The sequence below is a fragment of the Bubalus kerabau genome, chromosome 7 (assembly GCF_029407905.1).
Source record: "Bubalus kerabau isolate K-KA32 ecotype Philippines breed swamp buffalo chromosome 7, PCC_UOA_SB_1v2, whole genome shotgun sequence".
In the NCBI taxonomy this organism is placed as follows: Eukaryota; Metazoa; Chordata; class Mammalia; order Artiodactyla; family Bovidae; genus Bubalus; species Bubalus kerabau.
This window is the reverse complement of record NC_073630.1, coordinates 96,663,526-96,678,286: the sequence shown is the minus strand read 5'-3', so window position 1 is coordinate 96,678,286 and position 14,761 is coordinate 96,663,526. Positions and strand designations below refer to the sequence as shown.

General features: G+C 37.8%; 1 protein-coding gene across 3 annotated transcripts in view; it reads left to right on the top strand.

The window, feature by feature from the left end:
- Window positions 1-14,761, top strand: part of CNOT6L (CCR4-NOT transcription complex subunit 6 like) — a 116,447-nt gene that overhangs the window by 38,574 nt on the left and 63,112 nt on the right. For 2 of the 3 annotated variants that reach the window (XM_055588875.1, XM_055588874.1), the window contains exons 2-3: window positions 10,039-10,160; window positions 13,514-13,700. In XM_055588875.1, the coding sequence (XP_055444850.1) occupies window positions 10,049-10,160; window positions 13,514-13,700 (299 nt within the window). In that variant the 5' untranslated portion in view covers window positions 10,039-10,048. Of the gene's footprint in view, window positions 1-10,038; window positions 10,161-13,513; window positions 13,701-14,761 lie in introns of those variants that run through there. The other variant, XM_055588876.1, reaches the window with a different exon arrangement.

Here is a 14,761-nt window from a genome sequence, read left to right as displayed (position 1 = left end):
TTGTTTAGCTATACCACAGTTTTATTCATCAGTTGAAGGGTATTTGCATTGTTTCCAGTTTTGGGTGATTATCAATAAACTTTTGCAGAAAACATTTATATGCGGGTTTTCTGTGAACGTAAGTTTTAATTTTACTTGGGCACATGCCTAAGGATGAGATTGCTGGGTTCTATAAATGTATGTTTACTTTTATGAGAAACTACCAGACTGTGTTCTGAAGTGACAGTACCATTGTGCTTTCCCATCCGTAAAATACTAGGGTGTAAGTATGTGTATGTATTTATATACTAGACGCTTACTCCTTGGAAGGAAAGTTATGTCCAACCTAGATAGCATATTCAAAAGCAGAGACATTACTTTGCCAACAAAGGTCCGTCTAGTCAAGGCTATGGTTTTTCCTGTGGTCATGTATGGATGTGAGAGTTGGACTCTGAAGAAGGCTGAGTGCCGAAGAATTGATGCTTTTGAACTGTGGTGTTGGAGAAGACTCTTGAGAGTCCCTTGGACTGCAAGGAGATCCAAGCAGTCCATCCTGAAGGAGATCAGCCCTGGGATTTCTTTGGAAGGAATGAGGCTAAAGCTGAAACTCCAGTACTTTGGCCACCTCATGTGAAGAGTTGACTCATTGGAAAAGACTCTGATGCTGGGAAGGATTGAGGGCAGGAGGAGAAGGGGACGACAGAGGATGAGATGGCTGGATGGCATCACTGACTCGATGGACGTGAGTCTGGGTGAACTCCGAGAGTTGGTGATGGACAGGGAGGCCTGGCGTGCTGTGATTCATGGGGTCACAAAGAGTCGGACTGAATGACTGAACTGAACTGAACGTATCTATTTAGAAGCACACGTACATGGATGTGGGGCACGTGTGTATGTGTGGCTTCCTTGTCAGTCCTAACTATTAAATTTTCAATGTAATTGTTCTAATAGGCATGTAGCGATATCTCATTGTGATTTTAGGTTGCATTTCCCTAATGCCTAATGCCAAGCATCTTTTCATGTGTTTATTTTATATCTATATACCTTCTTTGGTGAAGTATCTGTTAAAATCTTTTGCCACTTTTTAAAAATTGGAGTTTATTACTATTTTGTTTTGAGAATCGTTTATATATTCAGGAGTACTTTTTCAAATAAGTATTTTGCAAAATTCTCAATCACTGGGCATATCTTTTTAGTTATCTTTCAAAGAGCACATGTTTTAAATTTTCAAGAAATCTAGTTTATCAGTATCTTTTTCTTTTATGGGTCATGCTTTTCTGTTTTATATAAGAAATATTTGCTCAATCCAGGGTCACAAAGACTTTTCTCTTACGTTTTCTTTTGTAAGTTTTATAGATTTTGCTTTTACACTTAAACTTAACGATTCTTGCAAGTTAATTTTGTGTATGGTGCAAGGTGTGGATTGATGCTTCTTTATTTTTGCATATGGATATCCAGTTGTTCCAGTACCACTATCCTTTCTCTTTTGAATTACCTTTTTATCTTCATGGAAAATCTATTGACTCTATGTGCGTGGGTCTATTTCTGGTTTCTCAGTTCTGTTTCTTTGAACTATATGTGTCTTTCTTTCCATTAGTACCAAATGGTCTGGATTATCATTGCTCTCTAGTAAGGTTTGATATCAGATAGTGGGCACATCCAAGTTTATATTGCTTTTTAGATGGGGAAATATTCTGAAGAAAAGAGAAAAGATGACTTAAGCCATGAAGAATGGATAGGAATTTTACATCACTGAAAAAGAAGAGAATGTACATACTAGAGGAAGTAGAAAACACAGGCTACATGAAGGAAAAAAGGCAGGGGAAGATAGGGTTTTGGAAAAGTCATAGTCCTGGGAAAATTGGTGTTGAAATTTTTGATCTAGTCTAATTACCTCCTGTTTTCTGAGATAGTTAATTGTATTCCGCATCTTAAGATTGAATGGGAGGCAGTAAATACAAGAAGCATTAAAGATATTGATTGTTTAATGGAGACCAAGACCTAATTTGGAATGATAGGGCAAGAGTCATAAGCTTTGGTTGTCTAAATTGATTACTAGTGAAATGAAGCTTGTCTAATAACAGCATTATTTTGGAATTTTGAAGTGCTTTGTAGATTTGTCATTCCAGGTCTTTATTTTTCCTCTTAGAAATTATGTTTTATGTTGCTGCTGCTGTTGTTTTCTGGTATGCCACACATGGGAGAAAATTTCTGGCTATGTAGAAAAGGAGTTATAGTTTTATTCTTTCTGCTTTTTCCCCGCCTTTTGATAGTATTTTAGTAGACTAAACCTAAAACTTACCTTGTGCAAAGTAATAGATTATCTTTCTGGAACCCTAAAATTTTCTTTTGATTACCGTTTAAAAAAGAAGTATATCAATCATTACAGCTATCTCATTTTTATCCAGGGGCTTTATCGTTACATCAGGAAGCAACAGTTATAACTGGACATGGAACAACAGACTGGTTCCAAATAGGAAAAGGAGTATGTCAAGGCTGTATATTGTCACCCTGCTTATTTAACTTCTATGCAGAGTACATCATGAGAAACACTGGGCTGGAAGAAGCACAAGCTGAAATCAAGATTGCCGGGAGAAATATCAATAACCTCAGATATGTAGATGACACCACCCTTAGGGCAGAAAGTGAAGAACTAAAGAGCCTCTTGATGAAAATGAAAGAGAAGAGTGAAAAAGTTGGCTTAAAGCTCAACATTCAGAAAACTAAGAACATGGCATCTGGCCTGGCAAATAGATGGGGAAACAGTGACTGACTTTATTTTTCTGGGCTCCAGAATCACTGCAGATGGTGATTGCAGCCATGAAATTAAAAGACGCGTACTCCTTGGAAGGAAAGTTATGACCAACCTAGACAGCATATTGAAAAGCAGAGACATTAGTTTGCCAACAAAGGTCCTTCTAGTCAAGGCTATGGTTTTTCCAGTGGTCATGTATGGATGTGAGAGTTGGACTATAAAGAAAGCTGAGTGCCGAAGAATTGATGCTTTTGAACTGTGGTGTTGGAGAAGACTCTTGAGAGTCCCTTGGACTGCAAGGAGATCCAACCAGTCCATCCTAAAGGAGGTCAGTCCTGGGTGTTCATTGGAAGGACTGATGCTGAAGCTGAAACTCCAGTACTTTGGCCACCTGATGCAAAGAGCTGACTCATTTGAAAAGACCCTGATGCTGGGAAAGATTGAGGGCAGGAGGAGAAGGGGACGACAGTGGATGAGATGGTTGGATGGCATCACCGACTCAATGGACATGGGTTGTTTGGGTAGACTCCAGGAGTTGGTGATGGACAGGGAGGCCTGGCGTGCTGCAGTTCATGGGGTCTCAAAGAGTCAGACACGACTGAGCAACTGAGCTGATACTGATGCATTTCAGTTCAGTTCGGTTCAGTCGCTCAGTTGTATTCAACTCTTTGCGACCCCATGAATCGCAGCATGCCAGGCCTCCCTGTCCATCACCAACTCCCGGAGTTCACTCAAACTCATGTCCATTGAGTCAGTGATGCCATCCAGCCATCTCATCCCCTGTCGTGCCCTTTCTCCTCCTGCCCACAATACCTCTCAGCATCAGAGTCTTTTCCAGTGAGTCAACTCTTTGCATGAGGTGGCCAAAGTAATGGAGTTTCAGCTTTAGCATTTGGTGGGGTAGATAACTGGTTATGAAGGAGATCCATAAGGATAAACTGACTAGAAATAAAACATATTGAGTACTAGTATTTTTAAAGGCCAGAAAAATCCTTGGTACTACTGTTTCATCATTATTCAGTTTGTTAGTAAAGATCATAGAAAAAATATGATCATTGGATTAGAAAACCATTTGCTATCATCACCTTAAGTGAAATATACTGATGTGTATTATCCTTTTATCTTTGCTCTTATTCCCCAATTTTAAGCCATTTAAAACTTGCCATTCTTGTTCTGGGTATGCTACTCTTTAATCCTATCCTTGTCCATTCTATAGGTTATCTTTTATTCATTACTCTCATCTTCTGTGATAAAGATCTTTTATTCTCCCTTTAGCTGTATGTTTCAGCATAGTGGCTATAGGGAGAAATGCAATTACCTGATTGGGGGGGGGGGGGAGTACTAACAAGAAGAAATGAAAAATTGTTTGTGAAATTATTTGAAATTAGAATATTCTATAACTTTATTTTTCACGTAGTACCATGAAAATGGTGTAAGCTCCATGAGGGCAAGGATGCCCTTTGTCTTGTTCACTGTTGAAGTCCTAGTGCTTGATACAATACATGACGATAGCAGGCCTGCAGTAAATGTTTGCTGAATAAATGTTAGAGTGGTCTGAAACAGGAAATTCCAGAAGTCTGAAGGTAATTTTTTCCTTAATGATGGGTGGCTTTACCATTGTAAAACTTGAATTTTGTTTTGTTTTTGTTTAAAGTGGTGACAGATGGGGAGATACGAAGATTTTGAATGGCTCTTTTTGAGTGTTTCATTATTGAAATGATGAAACAAGTCTGTATTCATCTACAGACTTGAGTTGAATATGTCATTGAAGACAAATGTTACCCGGAGGCCCTTGGTATAGAAGAGGAGTAGGAATGTGGATGAAATTGTTGTTTATCACAAGGTGTCTTCTAAGCTCTTGTGATTGCCATCAATCTTTATTTTTATCAGTATGATTCTACTTTATGCAGTGTGATTTGCTGGAAGCTGTTTTTTAAGTATCAGCTGTGAGCTCCTGGGTTCATAGGCAAGGTATAAATTTTGTATGACAGTTGTAATGATTAATACTTGTGTATAGTTAAAAATAGATATTGATGAGGAAATAGAAACTTCCAGTGCTGCAGTGCAGTGCTTTTCTTTATTAAAAATGGTAAACTTAGACATATTTTCTCAGAAAGGAAAGTGGTCTTAATGATTAAGGCCAGATGGCAAGGACAGATGTTAGTCAAGGTGGGTATTCAATAAATAACAAATAATGTGTTCCATAATTTTTGGAAATAAATACTGACAGAAGACAGATTTATCTGAGAATATGTAAAATGTAATAAGACACTGACATTTTGGTCTAAAATATAAGCAGCGTAGGCTTAATTTTGTCTTCTTTTAACTTTGAGAACTCTACATCTCTGTCTAAGATTGCTTCACAAACTGCTGTTGAGATGATGACTTAATATGTCTGTGGCTCCAAGTGCCTATCTACTGGTTTATACTTTAGGGTTGGATTCATTGAGTTAGAGGTCTGGTTCACTATGAAGCACTCTTTGGTGATTGGAGCATTCTTTCTTATTTGTGAATGCTAAATGAAGTAGGATTAATTTCTGAAACTGTGCTGAACTATAGACTGAGATAAAATGACCTTAAATTTAGAGAAGGGGGTAATCTGAGGGAATCTGTGGTTTAACACCATAATGACTTATATCTTTATATCCCCTATAGAGTCTGCTATTTTTTTGTTTTTAATAAGCTTCTCCAGATAACCAAAATTAGCAGAAGCTTAGTTCTGGCCTTTAATACTTTGCTCTGATTTGGCTCAGATTATTATTTAGTGGGGAGGACAATAGGGCAGGGAGGAGTCATGTTGCAGTATTTTCCTCGCCCCAGATACAAAACCTGAGATTTGGGGTTCTTGGCAATAGTGTATTTGGTGGTAATTCATGTATATTTTGCAACAATTTATTCATTGAACAGCGTGTTATATAGGAATCATGTATTTTATTTACAGTTTGGGAATTGTAAATTTTTTAGGGCAAAGTAGCCCTAGTGTTACATACAGTGTTCCTTTCAGCCAGAAAAGGACTGGAATACATTTTCCATGAAGTTAGTATTTTACAAGTTTACTTGAAGTTTTTGCATAATTTTACAGAAGACTCCAAGAAATAAACTAATGAAAATCTTCACTGTATGTCGTAATTAATCATCCTTCAGTGATGATTTTCTTTCAGGATAGTTCACGTAGAAACTAAGAAATAATCAAGTTCTTTGTTCAGGACTGACAGTTGCTCTCAGAAATTTTACACTAGATTCTGAGAAGCCTGCATTGGTGATAAAAGATTCAAGGAATGGAGGAGAGAGGATGGCAAGTTCAAAGAAGCTTATGTAGTGAGTATTTGGGGAGCTATGTGGAATATTTTTCATAGTATTGAAGAGTGCAAGTTAAAAAGGCTGTTTTGTGAAGGGGGTTTTAGTTTACTCTTGTTACATTATTAGGATCCTCTCCCCAGTGTAAATTAGGTTGATGTAATGGCATGATCCTTTGGGAACTGATGTAAGATATTGCAGAAATGAGAAATTCTTGGAAAAACCAATTGAAAAACCTGCCTTTCATCAATTTAATAAAGTTAGAGAAAGGAATTAGCTGTTAGACTTTACAAAATAAAACATTTCTCTTCCTTGGATGAAGTATGTCCATCCAGTATTTAAACCTTGAACTGACCTATATCTTAGACTGTTGAGAAAGCACATTATCAGTGTCACATTTAAAGATTTAAGTTATATTTGAATTATTATTTTATACATTAAGTTATTTTGAAATAGGTTTTTGTGATAATGTCTCCAAGATGGAAGATTGATGCTGAGAAATGGAACGGGAAGATAAAGCTGAATAGGAGGTTCAGTAATGCCAATTTCTTAAATTTGAGCTAAGTTTTTAAGTAGCATATTTGAAAACCTGATGCTTAGGACAGTAGTGATCACCAAATCTATAGATTCTACTAAATTAGTTAATGCAAATAAGTGTTTTAACTTCAATCAGACTACCCAAATTTAGTGTCACTTTGAAGGATTAAATGACTTATATTTTTATTGACTTCCTAATCAAATCCAAGAGACCTTTGATGCGTAATGTAACAGTATTAATTGTACTTTGGTTTTTACATATTATAGACATTGGTAAGCATTTTATGGATATGATAAACAGATTTTGTAAATTTTAATAGACTTACAAAAATGGAGACTTAAAAATTTTTTTAAAGAAATATAGTTCTTATATAGTAGCAATTTCAGATATTAGCATTTGTGGGCCAGAAGAGATGATGACTATTAATCTCCTCTCTAGATTTCTAAATTATTTAGGGAAATTGATTAATGACCATTTCATGAGATTAATTTTTAGAAGTGCATTGACTGTTGATTGGAATAGGTGGGAGAAAGCTGGTAGTTTTTAGGATTATAAAGCACATGATCATTCCACAAATACTTATTAGGTGCCCACTGTGTGATAGGAGTGCTTTGCAGTGGTAAAGAATCTGTCTGCCAATGCTGTAGATGTAGGTTTGATCCCTAGGTCAGGAAGATCCCCTTGAGTAGAAAAATTGCAACCCACTCCAGTATTCTTGCCTGGGAAATCCCATGGAGAGAGGAGGCTGGTGGGCTACAGTCCATGGATTGCAAAGAGTCAGATACAACTGAGCACACACACATGTGATAGGAACTGTATAGAGACAAAGAGGATATGCCTCCATTCTCATTATCCCTTAAGTAACACACTGTCCAGTGGTAGCCATGATTAAACTGCCAAATTAAGTTGACCGATGCACTGTTTTTTTTTAATTGGAGTATAATTGCTTTACAGTGTTGTGTTCGTTTCTGCTATACAACAAAGTGAATCAACTGTGTGCATATATCCCCTCCCTCGTGAATCTCCATCCCATTTCCCCCATCCCTCCCCTCTAGGTCATCACAGAGCGCTGAGCTGAGTTCCCTGTGCTGTATATATAGCAGGTTCCTACCAGCTATCTATTTTACACATGGAAGTATATATATGTCAGTTCTAATCTCCTGATGTGTCCCACTCTCCTCTTTTCCCTGTTGTATCCACCTGTCTGTTCTTCATGATTACGTCGCTTTTCTTCCCCTGCTGTAGGTGCATCTATACCATTTTTTGCAGTATGTTTTATGAAAATGACTTAAAATTAATGAAAGTTAATTTGAAAATTTCATAGTCTTAGTTTTACCCATTGTTATTGTTGATGAATTTGTAGCATGTCTTTGGATCTGAATCCATTTGATTTGGTTTTGCTTATTAATCTTGTGTTTTTGTAGAATCTTACATTAGTGTGTAGGAGTATCCACAGAGATACATGTGCCTTATGGTGCATAGTAGAAATTCTAAAAACCTTATTACCTAAAAATGTTATATTCAGAAATATTTTACATAGGCCACATAGGGTAAAAATCAAGTTTTTCCCCTGTGAAAAATGATCATACTCTTTGTGCTGTATGAAGATCTGGGACATTTATGGAAAATAAAACATGTTTCAGTATCACACAATTATGTGATAAGATTAGAGCTGAAGAGCTTAACCAGGTTTGGAAGCTAATTACTGTTAACAGATGAAAAAAATCTGGAAAACTTCCTCTTTGCTCCGTTTAGTAAATGGGAAGAAATGACGGTTTTTCCTTCAGAAATACTAGGGCAAAGTACGGGATGGGAAATTTTGATTGTACTCTTATAAACTAGCTTTGATTTCTTGATACATAATAGAATTCTTCCTGTTTTTCTTTCTATGTAACAAATTTCAGACCATCTGAAAGTAACTCTTCCATTGAGATAGAGGTTCTAAACTACTTGGAAACAGTCCCAGTTTTAGACATTTGGTTTTGGTGTCTGTATGTATATCTGTGTGTGTTAAAGTGTGAACAAAGAAGCAACTATAAATAGTATGCAGATACTGATAGATGCTTTTGAATTGTGGTGTCGGAGAAGACTCTTGAGAGTCCCTTGGACTGCAAGGAGATCCAACCATTCCATCCTAAAGGAAATCAGTCAGTCCTGGGTGTTCATTGGGAGGACTGATGTTGAAGCTGAAGCTCCAGTACTTTGGCCGCCTGATGGGAAGAGCTGACTCATTTGAAAAGACCCTGATGCTGAGATTGAGGGCAGGAGAAGGGGATGACGGGATGAGATGGTTGGATGGCATCACTGACTCAATGGACATGAGTTTGGGTGGGCTCCGGGAGTTGGTGATCAATAGGGAGGCCTGGTATGCTGCAGTTCATGGGGTCTCAAAGAGTTGGACATGACTGAGCGACTGAACTGAACTGAAATGATAGCATGCAGGAGTTTAAGACCTCTTGAATGGTTACTTTTATGGCCATTTGTCATCTGATTCATACATTGCACACTTGAGTTTTATGTCTATTTGGTTGTCACTGATGATTGTTCAATTATTTTTGCAGTTATATAAAGAAAACTGTATAATACTACTTTAAATTAGGGCAGCCATGTAACTCATCATCCAAATTGGACACTATTGAGAATTATATTAATAGTACCTAAGAGTAACAGATATAAACCAAGATTGGCCCATGTAAACCAAGATATATGATCTTAATTAAGATGCTTTTGATTACAAGTAACAGAAAACACAAACTAGTAGTTTAAACAATAAGCAAATAGACTGGCTTGTATAGTCAAAAAACCCAGTGCTGAAGAGTGCTACAGGAGTGGTTTGGTGAGGACTCTGGCTTTGTTTCTCTGTTTTCTAGTCTCTGACTGCTATGGCTGGCTTCCCTTCTAGTTATTGAATGATTGCCAAGAGTAGTTGGGGTTATATTCTTTTTCATGTATGACCAATAGGAGAAAGCTTGCTCTTCCCATAAATGTAAAATTAGTCTTAAGCCTAGTGATTATTAGATATTTCTGAACTAATCTCTGTGACAAGGGAGAATATCTTGTGCTTATTGTCTTAGACATGGAATATTTGAATAGCATGAAGCGAGGAGGATAGAATTACCTTGGTTCTCTTAGACCAATCAAAGAGTCCATCAAGGAAACTCTCAAAGGGTCAGTCTGTCTTGGAAAGCACAGCAGCTAAATGAAGAGGAAGGGGTGCAGTGAATGTTTGGGAAGCAACGACCATGTTTTATTGTGAAGTCCAGTGTCCCTGCTTCTTTGCATTTTCCTTGAGGCCTCTGTTACTAAATTCCTGCAGCCTAGCCTACTTTGCGTGTGTTTTCCTTCTAGTGAGAATTTAAGGGTAGCCTGGTAAGGGGGAAGTAAAAGAAAACTTACCGTCCCATTTTTCTCCCTCTGTTTTATGTATAAGACTATAATAATTGGTCATCTTTTTTATTTTTTCTCACAGACTAATAGGGATGCCAAAGGAAAAATATGATCCTCCAGATCCTCGCAGAATTTATACCATCATGTCAGCAGAGGAGGTAGCCAATGGGAAAAAATCTCACTGGGCAGAATTAGAAATCTCGGGTGAGTGAAATCTGAAACATTTAATCTGGGATATGTGGCTCAGACGGTAAAACGTCTGCCTACAATGCAGGAGACCCGGGTTCAATCCCTGGGTCGCGAAGATCTCCTGGAGAAGGAAATGGCACCCCACTCTAGTATTCTTGTCTGGAAAATCTCATGGACAGAGGAACCTGGAAGGCTACAGTCCATGGGGTCGCGAAGAGTCGGACACGACTGAGCGACTTCACACTTCACACACACATGATCGCAGTAATGAACAAGAGTTGAGTATTACATTTTTGTCATTGGTATACATTTTGAATTAGATGAATTAATTGAAAAAATCCAAATGCTGAGGTACTTGCTGCTGCTGCTGCTAAGTCACTTCAGTCGTGTCCGACTCTGTGTGACCCCATAGACGGAAGCCCACCAGGCTCCCCCGTCCCTGGGATTCTCCAGGCAAGAACACTGGAGTGGGTTGCCATTTCCTTCTCCAATGCATGAGAGTGAAAAGTGAAGGTGAAGTCGCTCAGTCATGTCCGACCCTCAGCGACCCCATGGACTGCAGCCCACCAGGCTCCTCCGTCCATGGGATTTTCCAGGCAAGAGTACTGGAGTGGGGAGAAGCCATTGCCTTCTCCGGCTGAGGTACTTACTAGTGTTCAACTTACTGTTTTATCTGTGACTAAATGTCTTTGTTTCCATTGTTTCTTTTGAGATTAATACCATGGGCCACAGGTGGCATCTAGAACTGAAGGCATTGGGAGTGCAGTTTCTAAGTAAAACCTGCTTCTTTGATATAATAGATTTTGTTTTTCTATCACAGAGTAATCATTTTTGCAAGTTGATAACTTTGCCATCATCTATCATCCCATTGTTGGCAGAGTAGGAATCCTAAAAGCTATCTGTTTATTCTATAAGGTGATAACTGTGCTACATGACTTTACATGTTTAGGATTTGTTAAAATAGAATCTGATTTCTGAAAACTCATAACCCCAGTCTAATAATGAGAAAAACATCAGACAAACTGAAGGACGTTCCACAGAGTGATTGTCAGGGTCCTGAAAACAAGGAAAGAATGAGAAACTGTCATAGACAAGAGAAGATTAAAGAGACATGGCAACTAGATGCAAAATGGTATCTTGGATCAAATCTTCTAACAAAAAGCTGTAAAAACTGGTGAAATTCAAATAAAGTCTGTAAATTAGTTAATACGAAAGTAGCAATCTTAGTTTCCTAGTTTTGACAAATTTTCTTTTTTGGGCTTCCCTGGTGGCTCAGATGGTAAACAATCTACCTGCAATCCAGGAGACCCAGGTTCGATCTCTGGGTCAAGAATATCTCCTGGAGAAGGGAACTGACTCCAGTGTTCTGGCCCGGAGAATTCCATGGACAGAGGAACCTGGCGGGCTACAGCCAATGGGGTCACAAAGAGGTGGACATGATTGAGTAACTAATTCTTTCAGTTAACAGGCTTCCCTGGTGGCTCAGATGGTAAAGAATCTGCCTGCAAGGCAGGAGACCCGGGTTCTGTCCCTTTAATTGCTAAGTTGTGTTTGACTCTTTGTGACCCCACTGGCTGTAGCTTGCCAGGCTTTTCCCAGGTAGGGATTTCCCAGGCAAGAATATTGGAATAGGTTGCCGTTTCCTCCTTCAGGGGATCTTCTCCACCCGGGGATTGGACCCGGTCTCCTGCATTGGCAGGCGTGTTCTTTACTACCGAGCCACTAGGAAACCTTTTACAAATGTACAGTGGTAATATAATATGCTAGTAGTAGGGAAAACTGGCTGAGGGGTGTATAGGAACTGTGTTGTCTGCTAACTTTTCTGTAAATCTACAATTATTACAAAGTTAAAAACTTATTAAAAATAAAAGTATAAGTACAGTTTTTCTTTTATGAATCGATATAATACAGACTGTATATAGAATGTACTTTTTTCCTCAGTAGGCTTTCATTGGAAGAGTTAAACCCACATTAGAGGATAGCAGGAACTATGTGTCTCTTCGATAAAAAGTAGCTGGGTGGATAGGTGATTGGTAATTTTAAAATAATGAATATGAGCCAATCCTACTAGGTTAACCCAGGATTTCTCAACTTGGCACTGTTGACACTTCCGGGTAGACAGTTCTTTGTGGTTGGAAGTGGTTGTGTGCACATTGATGTTCAGCAGCATTCCTGGCCTCTACCACTAGATAGTGGTAGCACTCCTCTGGTTTTGACAACCTAAAATGTTTCCAGATTGCCAGAGTCCCAGTGTTGTCTCTGGTTGATAATCCCTTGGTTACCCCTAGGTAAAAACTTAAGTGTTTTATTTATTAGAACCTCTATCACTTGAAAACTTTGTTTCCTATTAAAATGCAAAATCGTAGTTAATACTTTAAGCCTGATTATAGACACGGTCAAGGAACCTGTGATAGAAAACCCTGGACAGAAGATCTAAATTTGAGTCTACTGCTTGATAGCCACACGAAAAGCAACATTTCCCTATTAAGATTTTTTTGCCCTCTGTACCTTCCACTGCTCTTTTAATCAGAATCTTTTACCATTTCACTTTGGTAAAAAGTTTTTAAAGTCTCTTCATATAAGTTTATTGTTACGATAATACCACGTTTTATAGAAGTTGAAACTCTGTCATTTGCTTAGGCTTAATATGGCTAACAAATGGTAGAAATTAGGACTCTGAACCAAGTCTTCTAGCTTTTTCCAGTATGTGTTCTACCATAGCTGTCAGAGGCTGACTCACTGGTAAAGCTTAATGTGTGACTGTTTCCTGGAGTGTGTTGCACTTAATGCAGAATCTTAAACCAGATTTATTAATGTATAATTGAAATATGAGAAAGCTGGGGAAGATATCTTCTTTGGGAGTAAAATGATTTTCCTGGTGGCTAATCTAAGATTAGTTCTAAATCATAGCAATTACTCTTGTCTATTTAAAGTATGTAGACTAATTCAAACCCTAGGTGTAGATTAGCCTTGTACTGTTAATTTTCATGAAGTATGTGAGAAGTGCCTTGTTAGTACCATGACTTAAAAAAAATTCATGACCATTCTACTGCAAAAGCTCAAGTCAGCCCCATGCTTTCTCCTTGAGACAAGTGATGACCCTCAATCCAAGGGTCTCCTTGTTATATTGCGTTTTATTTTAATACATGGTAGATTTGTGAGAAAGAATGGTTGTCAGACAAAAGTTGCATGGAATTAAAGAAGGACCAGTTATGTTTGGAAGCAGTCAAAAGCATTTAAATGCAAAATTAAAATGTCACAGTCAGAGTATCTGTATGCATTTATGGGCTTTTCTCCCACTTTTTGGTGCTTGTAGCTCAGTTTTTGTCTTGGACCTAGGTTTAATGAATCAATATTTTGCCTTTTAGGTAGAGTGCGGAGCTTAAGTACATCACTTTGGTCATTGACACACTTGACAGCGCTGCACCTAAATGACAATTACCTTAGTCGCATTCCACCTGATATTGCCAAGCTTCATAATCTGGTTTACCTGGATCTGTCATCCAATAAACTCAGAAGTTTACCAGCAGAACTAGGAAACATGGTGTCTCTCAGGTGAGAACATATAAATGTGACGCAACTGTATAAAATTGTAAATTTACCAGATACAAATATTATGGGAGGTTACTCATCTTACAGTAAGTAGGCTTTCCATATGTATGTGAAGATTAAATGATACAAATTGTCTAAGCACAGTACTTGAGTTGGCCTCCATAGAATGCTTCTTTTCCTTTCTTCCTTTAAATTTGGAGTTTTCTGGCTGGAAATGTGCGTGTATTACCAATTTCTTTTGACAGACTTGAGGTGGGATAGGGCTAAAATATTTTATTCTTGCTTTACACTCAGGTGACAAATCTCTTCAGAATTATTTGGGGCTAGACTAGTAGTAGACTGGAGTGGGTTGCCATTTCCTCCTCCAGGGGATCTTTCTGACCCAGGAATTGAACTCACGTCTCCTATGTCTCCTGCATTGCAGATGGATTCTTTACCCATTGAGGCGTGGGGGAACCAATGAAAACAAGGATTGCTTTCCTGCCTTTTTACTGCTGAGTAGTAATGTTAAAAAATTGCTGTCATATGTTTAAATTTAAACATTTAATATTTAAAAAATCTTGTTTTTTCACAATCCCTTTACTGTATGTGTTATTTTATTATACTTAGGTGTCTGATTTTATACCTTTTAGTCATTAATTAATAACACTGGCCATTTATTTTCTCTATAATCTGCCCCAAATTTCACAGTCATAAATTCAGATCTTCATGTGTGCTGTCCTGTTTATACTATCCTATGCTTTATTTTTAATGTTTATATTTTCTGTCAGTGATTGTTGTATTGAAGTGATTATAGTTGTAATGCAATGAAATTTGAATGGGTTACTGGCTACTGTGTAGTAAATCCTGAAGTTTATTAAAAAAAATTTTTTTTTTTCCTGTGATTGAGGCTAGGTTCGAGGATATCTGCTATCTTTGGATACATAAAATATCTGTCTCTCTTGATTTGTATCTGAGAGGAATTTTGGGTGAGCGACAAAAGGGAGTGGATTTGAGAGTGATACACAATTCCTATATCTTTAATTTGTGTTCAAGAATGAGTAAATTCATAGAAACACTGTTAA